Below are 20897 nucleotides of genomic sequence, written 5' to 3'. Positions count from 1 at the left end.
AATTGACCATGTGCAAAGACAGCATTGTTGGTTTGCATAAGACACATGCTATAAGGAGTAAAATCCTGGTATCACCAATGACAGGGCTGTAAATGAGTCAACATCAAACCAGAAAAACTGAATGTAAATGCATGGACCTGTTTGTACAGAATACCAGTTCATCCCTCATTATTTATGTCGATCATGTTGAAAAGATCTCAAACCATTATGAGGCCAATGAAAAACAAATTTGGTGTTTCCAGTATTAGGGTAAAAAATATTGGGTAGTTAGGCAGGGATTTTATTATTTTAGATTTATTTTTTCCCCAACATGTTCAGTCTACATCAAATACAATCATTTTAAACAATTGTTTTCTTACATGATGATATTAATATCAACTTTTGTTCGTTTTAGAAAAAGGGAACTCATTTCCATAAAAATAAAATTTGGCCTTTATAACAAATGACAACACATGTCATTGTTTAAGGTTGAGATGAGTGGCATGAACTGTTGATCGATGGCATCATTTCAAAAATGGCAGCTGGCGACAGCAAAACTTTCACTGATGTGTATGTGTATGTAGACATCAGCACAAGGAATAGGCCCCTATCAGTTACTGCCTAATAAATGACAGTTATGTACATTCGTGCTGTGGCCATTTATCTACAATAGCAACAACACAAGCATGATAAAAGCACTCTGATGTACACATTGCTGCTCTTGCTGCTTATTGCATGTGACAAAAATCCGCCTAAATCACAAGAAAATTGTAGTGGGCCAAACAATGATCATGAAAAAGTAAGAATGAGTACAGCCAGCTATGCCAATGTGGTGAATGAAATGCAGTTTGTTGCATGGCTTTCTGCTCAATATTATACAGTGTGTGGTAGCCAATATAATCAATGGCGTGGTCACAAATGATTAATGAAGATCACATACTTCATAGACACTATAACATTACATTAGTGGACGACTATAAATCATATCCATGCCCTAGACATGGCTACATCCGAGGTCATCATTTTGCCAATGCCATTCTTACAATTTCATTATTGCTGGCTGCATAGACCAGACTAATGTACAAGTATTTACACATGTCGGCCTTATTTTGGTTTTAGATGCTATTTTATTGAAATGCATCGTGACAACTGTGGCGTGAAGGACCGCTACGTTAGGTAATTGTTACTAGTCGCACCGTGCATGTGCACATCACACAAATCATACGAGTTCACAGGACATAGGCCTAATAAATCGCTGTCCTCATTTATGTACGATGCAATATTTGGCGATTTATTTTTGGCCATTAGATTCCCTGATTCATGACATTGTGTGCCAATAAATCCTGAAAATTGACTTTGCTAAGCGGTGAGTCGTTTAGTTCAAAACACTGAATGATCATAGCATGGTGTGCAGAGTTTTATAGGTAAAGCAATTGTTAAGAATATATTAAAATTTGTGGAAAAGGGCAAGAGCTCTTACCTTCTATTAGTACAATGTGTGTACGGCGCGGCGTCCTGAGCTGGCTAGAAAAATAACCTACGTCATCGAAAGATGCGTGTACGTGTACTGCAGACAATTTCCATGACGCTGCATTGTATGCGTTGAGTCGACGTCACAATTTGTGCGTATCCATTTTTCAACAAATAATTCACTTTTTTCTCCTGGGAAAACGTCGTCAATCTTATTTTATTAACCTGAACTTTGTCTTGACAGCGCAAATTATACCCAAATAAGCGTCTTTGGTTGATTTCTGGCACCCAAAATTGATTCTCGTCTCAGTCCTAATTACGCGTTTAGGAATGACCTGGTGATCCAAAATTGACCTCGCATGAAAATACTGCCGCCTACGGCGGGTCCCGGGATCATTGCGTTAAGCTGTCTATACTAATTCTGGTTCTAAATTATCCTCTTCAATTCGGCAATCTGCTTATGTGCATTATTTTGAATATTCATAAGCCTTATTATAATATATTATGGGCAGTCCACGCAAGGAAGGTACTGTATATATAATCTGGTGAATGATACTTCATTCGGAAACAGTCTCCCATTGCTCAGCATTATTAACTGTCTGTACACACGACAGTGTCGAACATCCCCTGGCACGTAACGGTGGCAACACAGTATGACATTCAGTCTATATGAATATACTGCTTATACTAAACACTGAAAATATTAATATTAAAAAAATATATGTAAGCCGACTTTGCCATAGGACTCGCAAACATGTGACTCAGTGGTAGTTTGATTTTGAACTCATGCGGATTTGCATTTACGCAGAGAGCCGAGATAAAAATGGTTACGGTTCCAACCGCGATACTGCATGAATTTTCAGAACTCGCCTTTACTGGAAGGTGAATCAAGAACACGATCCGCTAGAATAATATAACGTTTCATTTCTGTGAATGTGGTGGAGTTATGTAGGAACAATATTCTAAAATGTTTCATGTTTTTTTTATATAAACAATTGCTATTGAATTGAGGGATATATTTATTTTATCGTATATTACTTTGTATTTGTGACAGATACGTTATACACGTAACTGAGCAATTATTCGGATATAGTGAAACAACCGAGGGATAGACCGATAAATAGTACATACAGTAACTCTACAATATACAGTCATTTTAAACACCTCCAATTATACATCAACATCTAAATTTTGCCATTGTACAACATTCACTGAACTGCTGAATTAGTAGGGTGATGTCACTAATTAGAATGGCAATCACGAAACCTCTGCGTTCATGATTGGGTAAGTAGATTGATCGTTGCGTCATTCGAATCAACATAACAAATACGTCGTTACTCTCAATGCGATCCAGTGAACACAGTCTTTCTAGCTTCGTGGACAATTTAATCCCTAGCTGCTCATGCGCGAAACCACCATAACGCTATACAACCACGCAGACATTCGTTGTTAAACAGGAAGTCATGATCAACCAATTAGTTCATTTCCGTCGTGACTTGGCAAAACATGAAATTGACAAAGAAATATATCACTGCTTAAGCATACCATTTTTTTGACTGCGTGTTTCTTATCATCTTCTTGCTTTTTGAAAATTGAGCAAACAAGTCAATTTTTCCCCCATTATGTTTTAAATAAAAATAGGCTGTTTAGTTTTTTTGTTTTGTTTTTTAAATCACATAATTCATGGCATCATCGCTTATGTTGATAAGATTAAAGCCGATTTTACTACACTGGTACTCGCAGTTATGGGACTGTTGACTCAGCTAAGTTCTCTAAATGTATCAATTCGCCATTTCAAAACCCCGTTGCTGATCGCCGAAATTCCACTCACGAATGCAAGGCTCGCTTTTTCTCGTATCACATTAAATAAAACAGTTCGAAATACAAGCATGCCATCCCTTGCACGCTTTCAAAATAGAGCGATTTTCTACCTAACTTAGTATTGAGGAACCGTAAAGTGAGTCAAATATTTTTCAAGAGCACATATGTAGAAATGCATTCATCAGACTGCGTCAATGTTACAACTTGTTGACTGAAACAAAGTGTAATGAATTTGTTAATATGGCAACCTACTATTCCTAAAGACGAAATGTCAAGAACATTACCTTTTCATTAAACATCCAAATTTCATACTGGAATGACGTCAGTATGGTACCGTGACTGGTATAGAAAAAAACGTTTTCTTAGTTACTATGAATTGACTTTAGAAGTTCAATCGCATTGAGCGGGAAAGAGTCGCAATAGTTAACGCTATAGCGTGTCCTTTGACTCGACAGATAAAGATGACATCTATATAATGCCCATTCATCATGTGTATCTTTAGTTTTGCATACACATCACATTCGTAAAGTTAATGATCCACGTTTCGAGATACATACAATATGAACCAGGGATGCTATTGAAATCTAGATATCTGTTATACAAATTTTGGAAACCCTCACATATGTGACTTTAAAATATTTAATATGTTTGTACATATGACACATGTTGATGGTATTAATTCTTTTAATTTTATCTTCATTTTTATAATGATGAATATAGATGACCCAACTCTATTATTAGATCATGAATATTGCAACTATGATCTATTCATTATTTAGAATGTCACTTTCTCTTCTCAGATTATGATGCCCAGTGGGTCTGACGTCCCTGGGTGTTATTAACAATTGTTTTCAATTTGGAAATAACGTGCGCAGTGCTAAAACCATGAAACGTATAAGCTCATTTACGGAAGCATACGGCAGATAAAACCAACACTGAAATAGAATGACTGTGTAATAAACTCATTCTGCTAGCAACGTTTTAATACGACCCAGATATTAACTACATACATACATACATTTATTTGTACCGTATGCGCGATAACCCAACATTCATTGCCGACTTAATCAATTATAGATGCCGTATCTTGGAGTAAACCAAATATCTTTTTTTTTTCTAATCTTCAATTATTTGTAATTTACTTGGAACTAACTTTGTATATTTTCGGTGTATAACATTAATGGTAAAGAGTATATCACAATGTATTGCGTAGTAGAAAATTCTCCCAGTTGTTTAATATGATGTTAATAACACATTACCAATTCTAAGATACACGCAGTCGTTATTTATTGAACGTTTATTTTATCAGAAGTCAGGTTTATTAGCTCATGCTGTTTTTATGGATGTCAAACTCTGTTTTAATTGAAATTGCAATTCCATTCTCTGCCAATTATATTATTCATGAAGAAACAATAAATCTGCTCCGAATCCTTAAACTTTCCGTCAAATCAACGAATAATATCAGAGTTATTTGCATCTATAATTGCAAAGGGGAATTCATCCACTCGTACAATGATTACATCATCAAATGGGTCAGATAACGCAGAGGCACTGTGAACACCTCCAAAGTTTCAACTATACTATCATAATACTCAGTCGTGTTAATTTTCATAATAATATCAATTTATTGATATCCCGATCATATATTTTTTAATTAGCAGCCTGTAAACGCCAGTCATACCATTATTTTAACGTTGTTTTGCTGTTTTCACTGCGACAGATGATTTCAAGCATTATTGTTTATGTTGATGTTATTGAATAGCAAAGCACAAGATGATTTCAGAGATACTTTGTGACGTCACAGGGTCACTGTGAACTTCACACTGGTAATATATATAACGTTATTAATGGTGCAGATACCTAGAGAGTAGAAATATAATTAAAGCTAATATCGCAGTCACGTGGCTCTTGGGTATGGGGATATTTTCAACAACAAAAATCAAAATATATAGATCAGTGAAATAATTAAGCCTAATTGACAGATGAATTGTCAAGTCTGTTTTCCCCACAACGACAAGTAAATGCACTCTTGCTGGACGCTATTCATCTAACACAGACAATGGGAAGACACCTCAAGCTGCATTAATACTGAATTGTCAACAGTGCTGGTAGCAAAGAAATATGTAATTATTGGTTACCAAGACAACTCTGCCTCGCGTTGCTGGGTCGAAGAATGTACATAAGGAGACAATATAAGGAAAATATTGAATCTAGGACGGTGTTGAACATGCAATGATATTTGACAGTGAATGCTTAGTACGTTGCGAATGAACTGAAGCTTCATTCACGGAGAGCTCGCACACACCGTCGGGACAATGTAAATGGGTACTGTGTTAGCACATTTATGGGTGGTTTACAAAACACGCTAATTATAAGGTGGTTTCAGAATTTCATAACGAGAGACACACATACGTATACCTAATCTCTTCGCTGCATTGCGCCGGTTATCACACCATTTAATGCATCACCGGATCAGTAACTTGAGAAATGCGCAGAGGTTAATCTACCAACCACTGTCTCAAAGATACTTGTCCTACATACCAATTAGTTTATTAGTTTCTCTTTCCTCGTATTTCGTCTTAAAGTGATGACGTAGTATTACACCTATACGCCGGGGACGTGGTGAACCCTTTCAGGTATGCCTTAAACTATACATTGACAATATTATAATTAAGCAGATATACAGACACAACCTAGCAAAACATAGTAGACTAAACTATTAAAACCGCGGAGAGTTTGAATGTATATGAATATTCTAATTATGTCAAGCAAACAGAACAGATCAGCTTGGAGAGCGTTGCTTAATATAGTGATGCTATATGGAAAATAATTATGCAGATTGGTGGTCGTGATGAAATAACTGTCTGGCCAATTTAAATGTTTCCGATTCTGTGGTTGTCGATCCTATTATCGTCAATTTCACCCCCATACGCTCATGTATTACGTTAACCCAGCGTATGAAGCGTAGGCTGTTTTTAATCTATATGCACAACCCATACGATGTAAAAATGCATGGATTATTACAATAAGGCCGGACAAGACCTTATTACAGCACTTGTAAAAATATGAGAAAAAATGTCAAAATGCGTCTTTCGTATGGTAACGAATGGGTATATATATTTTGTCGGTCATGGAAAAAAAATAACCCATAATGGATGTAGTAAATACCATTTAACAAAATAATATTATTTGCGTCTGTAATTATAAATTACAAGTTACGCGCCTGAGAAGTCAGTCACTGAAAAATATAATTGCAACAATGCGTAGAACACGTTGTGATAATGATAATTTGCATACAGAACCTAGAAACCCTACGCCAGATTTAACCGCCAGTGATCTGTTTTAGCAGTAAAATGAAAAATCAAAGAACATCGCGAATGTCTCTTGGATATGTTTCCATTCCAACTTATTCAAAGTGTATTACATTACATTTCCAGATTATCTATCAATGGAAGCGCACAATGGCAAATCAACTTAACTGAATAGTTGATATCCCTGTTGGGAAGGAAATCACTTTTCCATAATTGCATCGTATTGAGCGTGGCGCTTGGGTATACTGGCGGCATTGGATGTTCTGATATCGCTGTTCATAGAAACGTTGTTTCAGCAGAAATCATGATCTACATTTTGTGTTAAAAACACTGCATCTACTAATTTTAACTAAAGTTCCATTTGTTTAATGACGTATTTTGTGGTATTTTTTTAAAATCCACTCCAAGACACGTAAGATACCGCGTATCCTCAACTAATGTGGAACATCTCGCCCGTGGGAGAGAGAGGAGAAATGTCTATTATACTCATTCTCTACTCTTTTGCATTTTATTTGCTCAGTTGACGTAGACAATGGGCTGGAAATTATGCACCAACTTGAATGCGTATAGTGGCTTCAGATGTGCGCATTCCTGTTTACTTATGTCAAGCACTCTACACGCCGCTGTAATTGTTCATACTGCCCACGTTGCATTAATACCTACACGGTTCCATCGGTATCCTCGTCTTGATGATCAGGTTAGAATCAAGGACGTAAACAATATTTCAATTTTAATCAATATATTAATGTTTTATAGTTATAATAATGTATATAAGTTTAATTGGGGGCTTTTTTGAGATTTTATGATTTATTCGGTTTTAATATTATATAATATAAGTTCATTGTTCTGATGCCATTAATTACGCTGAAAATATTAACTAATTAAAAAATCCAATTAAAAGGAGGGAGGTTGTGTATGTTACTTAAGAATCGATGTATAACGATACAAAACATATATGGGTACTCGACAATTCAGAAGCCCACTGTTGCATCTCAATGGAGTCTCTTCAACATTAACAAACCTCTGACACAGACCAATTAAATGAAAATGATTGGAATTTTCCTTCTCATATTACTTGAGTGTGTTCTTGTTGACATTGCCGACAAAGACTGTCTACAACGATGTCGGTTGTTGGTATTAACTTGGCTGTAAATCAACGAAAAAAAAGGGTTGTCTGTTCAAAATAAATCTCGGTTAACCTCCCAGATTAAAATTACAAGTCGCCTCCTACAATAGTATTGATAGTGTACTTGCAATCAGGTGTATCTGTTTCCATTTAACCAAGTCGACGACAACACGAGAAATTTTACGATCAAACATGAAATTAGCCTGATACAACGTGTTAACAACACACGCGATATACAGCAAAGAGTCGTTTGGTGTATTAAAATAAATCAGATCGACTCTGTATTTGACACAACTCCTCGTATATTCAACTATAAATCCATCGCGCTTGCACCTCGTGTCAACATCCCGTGAGTCTTCCGGCTGCGTTGCCGACATGCCATTTAATGGTTTTCGTTTAATTTGCATTAAATATGCATAAATCAATTCCGGACTTCAACAAGACGAGTAATCATTGACAACTTTCTCATTGGATAGAGTTGTTATCCTCTTTGAAGAATGCACTTTTTTTCAATTTGCTAAACAATCGCGTTGAGAATAATTTCCCAGAAATCAATTTGTTCGTCTTTAATTTCCGTGGTTTAACCTTTAATGCAGTATCTGATGCGTGGAAAATCCCTCTTACTGCGAACGACACATGCCCAAATATGGAATGGTTGAATATTATCAGTCGAGAAGGTGATACAAGCATGTTAAAGCAATATTTGTTTCCGTACTTTATGAAGGCACTTATTTACGTTCTGTTTCATAAACATCATAACCAGTGTACATATACTATATATACTAATATTTGGATGTGATATTTGCCTAATATGGTCATATCAATTTATAAATCCACGCTGGGAAAAACACATTGTCATTTCATCGTCAACATGTGATTTGAGGTTTACCCCACGATATACTACACCCACGATGTCGTAGTTGTGTTATATTCGTACATACATATGTACGCCGTAACTAAGATTGGAATTATGTTTCAAATCGCATAGAAAATTGCTATGTGAGTTTATTTAATTTTGGGCTTGTATAACCGTCGTAGCATGAATAAATTCACTTACATCTCGGACGTAGATAATGGGTCTATGTAACTTTAATTTCTACATGAACTGTTTCAATTGAAATATACACACCTTTTTAATATTCATATTCAAAAATGTATAATGTAATAATAATAATTTGGTTATATAGTAAACCCTATTTTCAATATGGTAACTAGTTAAGTACTGACATGAATAAAAAATCCTAAAATTAAAACTTTTGTTTTCATCTTACCGCTTAATATAAAAATAATCAAACGTGTTCTTGAATAGTATATTCTCACCGGATTTTTGCAAACTCCATCTTATAACGATTTATTTTATTACAATAAATTGTTAAAGGGCTGAGAATTATGTACGCTTCTTCGAATGAGAGGCACACATTGGTGAATGAATTGAAATTAGCTAAATTACAGTAAAACAGTTTTCAAAAACGTAATATCGGTTTTAATAAAACTTCGGATGTTTGCATTATCTGATTGCGTTTTTTACCTTTTCACCATTTAAAGAAAAAAATATAGTTCGGTTTAGTTTTGCGTTACATGCGTGGCTTTCCACGTATCATCGTTCAATTTCTGCTCATGAATGATATTTCAATAATTGTGTACATTACTTAGAAATCAAAAAAAAACTTATCTGTTTGTGTGATATGTCACGTTGCATAGAGGGTGTTTTTTAACCGAAGAAATACATCTATAAATATCTATAAAGAAGTTACGCACGATGACACATTTTTTTTTTTAATTTATAGCGTTTCAATTAAAAATCACGCACCCTTTTGTTACCTCGCACTGTAGGCGCCATACTCCCACGAATCGAAATCATCCTTTTGTATTATCCAGTTAATACTTGCCTCCGCATCTCCTTCTTTCTACTCCTCCTCCCCATCCTCCTACTGGCCAAATATCATCAGTTGGTTATATTACCAAGAAAGTAGCCCCGATACCGTAGAAATGATTTCGTAGTTGCATACAAACGATGACATAGAAATATACAGCTGTGTTACAAGATAGACTTTGATGTTCTCCGCCATATTTGCGCCGCTGCAGAACAAACATCAAAACTCTTGTAGAATGACTAAGAAGATAATTATAATTCCTAAATGTTTCGACGTCACTGAGCAGTTACTTTAATGCGTTGAACCCAGACATGTGAAATTATTCCAAGACACCACACAACATAATTGTACTCTTTACTTCATAATTTGATGTTTAAATATTTTGAAACAAAAAACAAAATGGCCGACAGCACCAGGTTCGCATTTATATCTTATAAGTTTCTAATATCTTTATGTATTAAAGAACGTGTTAAAATTTCCACAGTTTCTACATACGTAATGACGTATTTAAATAATTTGTATTTATATTCACCATCGAGCTTATTCGCAAACGGCCGCTGTATTCGCGTTGAGAGTGAGCGAGCCACGATACTTGGTTTGCCAATAGGAGTGTTTTATACTCCATCTCATCTACACTTCCAATAGGCATTTTTAAATAGGTTAGCGGAACATTAGACGCGACGGAGGTGCAGAATGGAACACTTTAGGGGGGGACAAGAAACAGTCGTGTGGCTCTCCAGTTGAATAGAATGAGCTCGTTTTCATACAAAAAGAAACTACCATTGATGCTTCTGGTACATGTACATATTATATTCACTGAATATTCTGTCACAGAATCTCCGCATGCCAGCCTTGTTTATACAGCCTACGCTATGAATCGTGCCTCAAATTTACTTGAAACAGTTTGGTCACGTGACTAAAGAAACTCTGAAATTATACACGTGTTAGATTAGTATTCTTAGAAGGTCCAAATGCAAGAAAGGAGCGCCCGTGACGATACACGACACTACAGTTATAATGAAATATATGTAGGTTATGTACTTATCACTGGTGGTGTTCCCACACCCATTGAGCGTTTTGAGAACTATATTGGATATAAGTAGTGTGGAAAGACAGCCCACTGCGTTGAATTCAATTGACGAGAACAAAATTCGAGTAATTTCCTGCAGAGTGTTTTACGTAAATAAAAAAGGAGCATTACTACCGCCGCAGCCACTTTTCAATGTGTGTAGTTTTTTTTCTAACTTACCGGCTTGTAATGTTACTATTATTATGTCTCGCGATTGTAGCGGCGTCGATTTCACATGTTGGTAACAACAAGGGAAACTAAGCCCAATTTTATGTTTATACAAATTGAATAAGAACCCATGTAGAATGATTTAAATATTGGTGTTGTCCTGGTAACCACATTGTAATGTCTAATAACTGCATCTCGACACCCCCCTGCATCTGTTGGCATATTTGTTACGAACCATAAACATGTCTGCACGTACATTTAAAAAAAAAAACGTGCGTGCGTTCAAGTGTAGATGCGTTGACTAATTAATATCAATTGGTTAATGATGTTCGAGTACATCAATGAACATAAAAAAGGAACTGTTCAGACAAATTGAGGAAGGCAATATCAAATTCGTAAATTCATTTAAATAATATCCAAAAGTAGCCGATTTGGGAGAATAATCTTTCGGAATGATAATAAAAAATCTTCTGGTAATGAAAAGATTATGCTTTGGTATAGTCTTAGCTTTAGGCGGGTGAAGAATGAATTTACCCTCGCTGTGATTGTCCTAATGACGTAAATTAAACCCTATATAACTTTAACGGGAGTTTTGCAGCGCTGTCGGTGTTGCGTGGAACGATAAAGCTACGGGCCAGCAGACACGAAAATTCGCTTTAACGCATATTGCATTGAGGACTAAGTAACCATGGCAACGCGTTCGGCTTAGTATGAAATCAAGCTCAGAAATCGCACTGCTAACTACAATATATATCTCTTATCTCTTATGATCGCCAAATATACGAATTGCGGACATTGAAAAGAAATTCTAAACACCCCGGGTGGATTTTATTGTAGGTGCCTTGCCACTTTGCCATGCATGCGCACATTTGTTGAAATTGGACTGACCATAGAGACGGTCATTTCGTTATATTTACATATTACACTGAGTCTCGCGCGTATCACATAAAAAGGAGGTATTTTAGCGGGTTTCATTTCAAAGACACACGTGTCCCCATTTGTCAAGTTCAATTAATGGCGGAATTCTTGTATAAATTCTTATTTACCTTTAGAGCTGAGTTGTGGAAAGAATTCAGACTAAAACATAATACATTCCAACAACTGCACCTCAACCGCGCCAAAAATGAGTAGGCGAAAAAATAAGTAGTTGTACTGACGTCATTTTCGCGGAATGTCATTTTTGTCACGGTATAATGTGATGTTTTTTTTTTCCTCGAGTGATAATACACGGTGATGTTTCAACCAATTTAAAGCGCCCCATGCGCTACGCAAGGTCCCAGTCGCTACGCAGCGTGTGTTATTCGCCATTTGGGTAACTCAAAATGTGTTGTTGGATATTACCGCAACTTCGAAATATACAAATGTTAGTGACGTAAGCTATTAATCACCAACAGATATACTATTATGGGTTCGGCAACAACTATTAAACATATTGTACATAACAGTCGAAATAATTGCTATCGTTATTTTATTGAATTTTAGCGGAAGGTAATTGCGGGATAAGATAGATATGTATCTGAAATTGTAGCACTTGTAGTGGTAATAATGTAATTTTCTCAATTGTACCGTATTCGTGATTTGTGACAGTTTTAAAAATAATATATTCCAGTCTATTTAAAAAAATATCTCGTTCGTATTGTTTTTAGTAGTATAGCGTTGAAATATTTTCGGGGTATGAACCGATTTTTGGTGGGAACTATATATAAACGAATTCGCCTATGCGATTTAAATTGTATTTATTTATTTACAATCTATCTTCTTCTCTAACATCAGTCAAATTGCTACAGTCAGCTATTGGTGTTGAATAGAAGGGCACATTCATGAGAGCTGCAATTGACAGAAAGAAAAACGCAATGATTCCCGCCGTTGAAAGAAATCACGAGGGTTGTTTTGTTTCTCAAACAGTGTTTCACTCTTCCCTGTCATCGCGCCTATTGTAATGAGCTATCAAAACATGGTATTTGAAACAGTGAACGCAATGACATATGAGAAAATAACACTCTTAAATGAGAAAAACTGTTATCGTAGCTCTCTCGCTGTCAACGAGAACTCAGCGTCCATTTATGTTGATTGTTGTTTCTTACATGGACTGACTTATTATCTCATTTCCGTAATACACCGGCCGCTTAATGATATGTCATTGTGGATAACTCGGGACGCTTGACTCTTCCTTTGCCTGTTAATTTTGCCAATCGGCGAAAATATGGTAAAATCCAGCCAGCGGTGACATCTGTAAGCACGAATGCATGCTGGGATTATGCATGTGCTCACCACGTTGTGCTAATTGTGCAAGAAACATTTCTGAATGCTAATAAATAGTCTGCGATGTAATCAGTGGAACTGCGAGGTCCCCTTTACCAAACTAACAAACGTCCTGCTTGGTACGGCAGTATCTTGAAAAACAGCCTCGTCGATTTATTTAAATAACACGTGACGTAACGAGACATGCGCACAATGACGTAATTGATTCATCATACTTGAATTGTCAGAATCTGAAAAGTAAATTCTTTTCTCGAGTATATATGTAAGTGTTTGGTTAATGTTATCTGCCACGGCGGTGAATGCAAATGAACGAAAGAAATAAATGGTGTTAAATTCTGGAGATTATCCTGTCAACTTTTCTTTTATTATTCTGTCGGCATTAACAGCATCATGTAAACGAATAAACACCACACTGAAAAAAATGTTTGTAGAAAAAAATAACATTTTACGTTTGAAGGATATTACTAGAGTACATATCCACGTTATTGAACATATTTTATACGATGGAAACAGATTTGTATGTGTTTTTCGCATCAAGTTTGTATGCTATCTTCAACGTAATGGGAGGACGAATTGTGAATAATCAATTATGTAAACAGCGGGTTGAAGCTACGATGCCATTACAGTGATACCGAGCGTATATGGTTGTCAAGTTACAATGAGTACAAATACACTGTATGTCATCTCGATAGTTTCAAGGCATCTAGTTATGCGTGGATCCGAGTCAATGCGAAGATTGTAACTGATTTTCTACACTGCCCTAACAGTCAAAACATCGTAGAACCACCAACTACACTATTACGCTATCGCTGCTGTTTGCTAACACCCGCGTAATTGTCAACTGAAGGCATCAAATACAAGTTCAATAGACGGTGTGGGGCAATATAACGCAATACATAATACAGAAACACCATCGAGACGGCAGACACTGTCGATTCGTCGTGCGTGTTCTGAATTGCCAAGCGGTATATCAATAGAGACAATTTAACAGTAAAACTGTTTTAGTATTTCATTCGTGTTGCATTTTAAGTTTTCAGCCGAAAGCATTCACGGAAGTAAGTTTGTTTTTACATTATTCGTATCAAATGTAGTGGAATATGCTGTGTTTAAATATTGTACCTGTTGGTTGCTACACTAACAAAATGTTTTGAATTTATAATTCAAGTTGCTTCATATTTAAACACACGTGACATTGAAGAAGAAAAAAAACTTTCATAACGTGTCATAGTAGATATGTAACGAAGTACATATTATATAACCTAAGTTTATATTATTACGCCTAGGTGATGGGTGTACACGATTGAAAGGAAGCATGGTTATATTCCACACCGTAAAAGAGTAAATCGTTTAATTCGAGTAGCCTTTTAACTAAAGTATGGTTTCGGTTGGAATGAAATTTTACCATAATTACTGAGTATTATCGACGCTTTTGCAAATCAATATCCGGATTGCTTTTCACGAATTCTTTTGTCTTCCCCCATTCATTATTAACAACGCCGTTGGTGTGTATCTACGACAGCAGAAAAGATGGATAAAGAGCCGTGACGTGCATTTTCGCGGATTTATAATAGAAATTATACATTAGTTTTGTAGAAACGAAACGTGTTTTTTTTTTCTTCTTCAAAATCTTCTTTGTAAAAACAATAATTTAATCAATGACAAGTACGCGACTGATGTCCACTTATCGAACTGTGTTGCTACTGACAACACACAAGAGTTTAATATTGCCAGTTCGGATAAGCGATGCGTACTGTTTGAGAATTGTCAACGTTGATTTTACTAACTCGATCTGCGATGGTACAGATTGGTATAACTGTTGACTGTCGCCATTCAACACATTTAATAATGTTTGTCTAATATGTAACGTCGAGTTTGAATAAATCAAGTAAATAAACACGACCAGAAGGTCAAGGTTCAAGGTAATCTTTCATCTGATTACCTTAGTTATGATCCACGTGAATGTGACAATTTTAATCCAGGGTAATTTAAGGTAAATTGTAGTCTTACAATTATATGATTTTCGAATAATTTGGCGGCAAGATAAGAGCAAACCTGACTGCAGTAAAGGTTACCCTCCAATCGTCTGCATTGGCCCGTTTTCTTTAAAAAGATAATTAGTATCCCCCCCAAAAAAAAATCGTTCAACAATGGTGGTAATAGCTAGACATCGGCAATGAAAGTACGTATCCAATTTTCAATTTTGCTGAAGATCGTCATTAAAATGGTTTGCCAAAAGCAGACTGCATAAGCACCTGTGGGGCATAACATTTTTAGTTGCGTATATTCAGCGCATCAGTCACATTACCCTATTAGTCAACATAAATTTGATTAGCGCCAACGTTTTAGCCAGATTAACGATGCTTGATAGAATATTATCTATTTTAATCTACTCGTCAGATTAGATTTCGTACCTACTCACTATACTACTAGTTATTCCTAAAGCTGCTCGCGAATCTTTTTTTCTGAATAGTACTGACAGAGGCGACTGATTCAATAAAAAAAAAACGTCATGTCCCGTTAGAAAATTCAGAACTGTAAATGGACTGCCATGACTAATAAGTCACTGGGTCGGAGACTTTTTAGCGATAATGGAATGAGAAGTGTTGTATTTGTTTAGGTATATGCGCGATGAAAGTATCGAACTGATTCAGGATGGACATTTGTGTGTCTCGCTGTAGATTTCGTGACGCGGATAGAAACTGGCACGATAGGGCGCAGTGCGGCAGGTGCATGCCACGTTGTGAACGAATGGATGAAGCTAACTAACGACCAGTCTGTGTAGCAAGTTGGCATCATAATCGGTGGATCGACACCAACGTTACCGAAATAGGACAGTCTGACATGCTGGTCTGTACGGAGCGATTATATTTTTGTAATAGAGCCAAGAGCCCAAAAGTAACTACACTGAGTTGTAACTACACTGAGGTGTTCAGACATGAAGTTTAATTTTTGTTAGTGTTGTGTATATTTTATTTAACTGATAGCGGCACAGATTTATGTATACACGTTTTGAAACAATCTGAAACGACATTTCAAGGAAGTGAAGATCCGTTGAGATGTCACAATTACATGCACGCATGGATGGACATGGACAACCGATTATAACGTATTCACATGAATCCAATGGGATCCCCTATTAAACTGTCACTGTCTGTACGGACTCGCAATCACGCAGTCTAATACGACCGCGACCTACATTGTCAACGCGTGCAAGTAGCGCTCGTTACTTTGACGTGTGTTTGATAAAGGCAAGAAACAGTTTAAGTATTTAATCTGACAATCAGGCTAAGTTTAGTAGTATTTCTGTATATTTATCGATGTTGGTACGTTGGCTACAAACATCTGTAGATCACTTGTTGACAAAGTTGGTGCTAACTGCGTTATTTGATTGTATTTATATGAAAAGATTGTTTGGATAACTCGGATATAACTTAATTACACTTGACAACTGAGGCATACATAAATTTCCTGAAGTTTAAACAAAACTACACAAAGACGACTGACATTGTTACGCCACTGGCACTTGTTAGAATCACCTTCGATCTGGCTGCTACATTACGCTTTGGCATGCGTAGTCGTTCCGTAATTAAATGTACGCATGGTGCGCTCTCGGCAACAGCGTACTTATTAAGCTGGATTTATTTGTATAGCACATTCTCACGCTAATTTTCCGGTCTCGCGGTATCTCGCGTTATTTCAATGCTATCGTCGGCTTGACCACAAATCTTCTTTTCGGCTACCCTCTCTAACAATGCACCGTAGATATTATTATGTCTGTTTTGTGGGATTATCCTCGATCATAATATTGTTAATATTGTTAATCAGACTAATTAGTCTTCAACTAAAGGTGCGATGAATTACTCAAAAAATGCCTGTAATGAGTTATTTCATTAATACATCCACTGGAAATAAAATCACAAAGTATCCCGGGGTTTCTTGCCACTTTGCCAATGTTAGTGATTGATGATGAATATCAGTTGTTTGATTTTCTTTGCAATCAATGTATTTGATATTAAAAAATCATTCAAAATTCGTTATTTAAATAGAGAGATATAACATACGTTATTTATAATTCTATTTATAAACAATAAACTGCTTTTTTATCTGGTATACATATATTAATTATAATAGAAATATGCAAATATCGGACAGTGACATGATGGTTCAGATTATATTGATATTTGATGTTGTTGTCGATGTTCAGACATGCCGCAACCCCTACCTGTTCGTCCATTACAGTCATCAAACAATTGGGTTCAGCTGTTCCTTTTCAATTAATGTTGGAAAAGGAGCAGTTGTTTGGTGAATTTATCTGAATTGCACAAGTGAATTCTTAAGTGCTGCTCTTAAATGGCCCAGTTGATGTGAATGTCAGTTTGACGTTAAATCCCATTCAACATCAGTGATTATATGACCGGAGAAGATATCCTTGTCATTTTCACTTGCTTGATGAATAGCTATTTCATCTTTTCACCTTTACTACAAACGAGTTTTTTTTTTATCGGAAGTCCAATATATCGGTTTTAGATTACTATTAAAAATCAATCGATCGTATCTTGAGCTATTAGACCGGGACGTTGGTCGGCTTCTATTAATTGTTGAAGCGAAAAGTCGACTCAACAAATTTCGATGGCGTTTGCCCACATCGGTTTACAAAAACGTAAATTATACTTTCAATTAAACTAATCTTTCTTTCTTTCACACTCCTATATACGGTTAAACTAATCATAATTTCGAGATATTCAAAACCATGTAGTGTTCTTTTGGATTGCGGCAATCTTTTTTTTTTCGATTTAATTTGTAAACGCTAACGTTCAAGGCGATACTAATCAACCATTTCATATATCCGAAGAGCTTAAGATTGTAATTAATTTACTTCAATCGGATAGCCTCCTGTCAGTACGTTACAGTTTGAATAACGTAAATAAATTCACGCGAAATGAAGAGGAAACAGAAATTGCAGAAAAAAAATAAAAAAAGGCACTTGAGGCAACGAGGTCCAATATACTAATATATACAATCAAAACGAACACGTTTAATACTTAAGAAAATGTTTCTTTGGCGTTTCAAGCTTGAAAAGAAGCAAAATGCCGAGATCGCGGTTTTCTTACGAAGTTATCAACTAGTTTGAGAACACACTCGTTTCGACGGGAAGATGAAACAAACTGGAAACCTTTTTTTTTTATATCATACGTTTCAATGCATCACTGAATGTTTTCATAACTACGCTACTTATAAAGCGAAGTGTGCCATTAGAGCTCATCATATTAAATGTAGTATTACGCAATTGAAAAAAAAAATCACCTGAATCTGATAATATAAAACTGCTGGAAACAAGTATCGTTAATATCGGGTTCCGAATTAGCAATGATAAACTGCACAGTGAAACTCGCTGTCGTTGCGGTTTTTCTTTCACTTTCAACGCGATTACTACATTGACATCATTGGGTACAATAACTGTTAATTCCTAGTTTTTCGAGATTCTTAAATCCTTACCACTGACGCTGGTTGTCAGGAAGAAATAATGGAGAAGAGGTGGTTGTAGCATTTATTTTTACAAATACTCAGAAACAAGTTAATTGTGGTCTGCTCAGTCAAGTTTGAAAGCTTAAATCTTGATTAAAGCACACAGCCAAGTAACAATTTAAACGCGAGCGCATGCGTTCTAGCTACCAATGTGTATTGAAAATAATTCACTGGGTATTCAGAAGAAGAGTCACATTTCTAGGACTGATGCTCTGGCATTTCATTGTACAGTGCTTTTTTCATCATTGCGACCTTGTGAGTCAAAACAGAAACACGTTTTGTTGAACATTTATCTCAAACACTTCACGGTCGTCGCGTTGAATTTATTCTCTTTGAAACAGAACATGAAGTATTTTTTTATGTAATATATGTATATATAAATTCGGTAAATATTTATATAATTTGATTGCCTAGACACATGAAGATTTCAATCAAAACAACACAGATGATTACGAAAAAAATCGTTTTTTTTTTTACATTTATAATTTGCGTGTTCAGGCAAACAAAAACCAACCTATTCGCCTTTTTGAGTTGATTGCAATGACTTGTTTCAGGTTGTTTACTCTACATAGAAAGCAGGCTAAATACTATTGAGCATCATGAACTATGTAACGTTGAATGTAGTTTTATCAAACGCAATTATAGCAAATACACACCATATCTATTTTGAGTATTGATGTTTTACTTCATACTCGAGCAAATTACGTTAATATTTAGCAAATATAAACACATCGACCAAGAACACTATAAATATGCTGTGTGCGTGAGAAGGTGAGGGGTGCGCATCCCATGGGGAAACACATCGACCGCTATTTATTGAAATGAATCAATGTTATCAAACTTTGCGGTAACGATCACCTCGTCACGTGAAGGTTCATGAAATTACTTATTTTAATAAACAATAATATATTATTCAAAAATGCGTTCTTCACAGTATAGTCCTTCCCGTATAACTATTAACGTATTTTTCTAAAGCGCCAGGTGACAGTAAAGTGAATAAAAATGAATGAAGAAGACGTAAAACCATACGGTGGTATGCACCGATAACGATCACCTTCTCAGGGAGGTCGGGTAGATATTACTAACGCGCCATTTATCGCATTCCTTTCAATTAAAACGCTCTAATCCGGCTTTGGAAGATCATTATCAGTCAAGCAAACTGATGAAAAATTAACCTTGGCATATTGATAATTGAAAAAAAAAGGATAAACCGCATAGGCGCTGACACATTGACACACTGCAGAGCGAGCTTATTGTCGCGATTAAAACGGACGGAAGCCGTTAATACCGAAATAGGGCCTAGGGATTGTTGCTGTAAAAGGTAGGGAAGTTCTTTCTCGATGAGCGCGGAAATCATCGGGAATACTTGAGATGATACAAAATGACGGAGTTGCATGTGAATCTCATGAGGGAAAGATGCAATCGCCATCACAGGATTCCACATGTGTCAACTAGAACAGGTTATGTGATTACGGAATCTCAAAATTCAACCTACCTGTTCATCGTCAGCTAATACACTACTTTGATATGATGCTATCATCACCAACAGCAAGGCAAGTGTAGTTACGATCTTCATTCTCAAACGAGTTGTTAAATGTGTTGCAGTTCTGGTACAGATGAAATAAACACGCTTCTATCTCTGGTGGATCTCGGGGTCGGGTTCCCGAAGTCGCGCTTGGATTTTTGTTAGTAGAGCTACGATGTTGAATGCGCTTCGGGCTCTCGTTTAACTGTTATCTGCATAGACGCCTGCTCTGACTCGGACTTCAAATGGTTGGCGTGTTTTATAACTAGTGAACGGTGGGAGGAGCCAATGCCACAGCGCTGCTACCTTAGAGGCGCCTTTTTTGAGCTACGTCATGGTTGCCTGCGGTAACTTTACGTCGAGCTCGGTAGTCTCGATTTGCTATGGCAACGTGTCCATGCGCCCTCCTGGTCTGACGACGCATACACGTGATGCCACCACTGATGTCGACGTTTGCTACAGCTTGCGCAATTGTCGAATTAACTCCGCGCCGCATCACGTGAAGTCGGAGATCTATCAGCCAATCAAAAGACGGCGCCTTGTATGAGAGGGAACTTCATTAATACGAGAGGCGTTGAAATCGATTTGTTGTTTTCATCAAGGCGTTTCTTAAATCAAAATGAATCTAAGTGGAATGGAAAATCGTGGCAAACAGATATTAATTGCTGAGACGTGCGTTATATCGAAGATACAGTGACAGAGCGCACATGTTGTAACTTAACCTGTACTCGGTTTCGAATTAATCAACCAAAGAGACTAATTCAAT

The 20897-nt window shown here is 36.4% G+C and overlaps 1 protein-coding gene across 1 annotated transcript in view; it reads right to left on the bottom strand.

Moving 5' to 3' along the window:
* The window catches only part of LOC100376107 (uncharacterized), a 32398-nt gene extending 12010 nt beyond the window's left edge, over positions 1 to 20388 (bottom strand). The window contains exon 1 of the mRNA XM_002733633.4: positions 20102 to 20388. Coding sequence (XP_002733679.2) covers positions 20102 to 20182 — 81 coding nt within the window. The 5' untranslated portion in view covers positions 20183 to 20388. The remainder of the gene's footprint in view (positions 1 to 20101) is intronic.
* Positions 20389 to 20897: the final 509 nt, after the last annotated feature.

The sequence above is a fragment of the Saccoglossus kowalevskii genome, chromosome 12, assembly GCF_978046115.1.
Source record: "Saccoglossus kowalevskii chromosome 12, keSacKowa6.1, whole genome shotgun sequence".
NCBI lineage: Eukaryota > Metazoa > Hemichordata > Enteropneusta > Harrimaniidae > Saccoglossus > Saccoglossus kowalevskii.
Note: the sequence above shows the minus strand (reverse complement) of the source record. Positions and strands in the feature narration are given on the sequence as shown.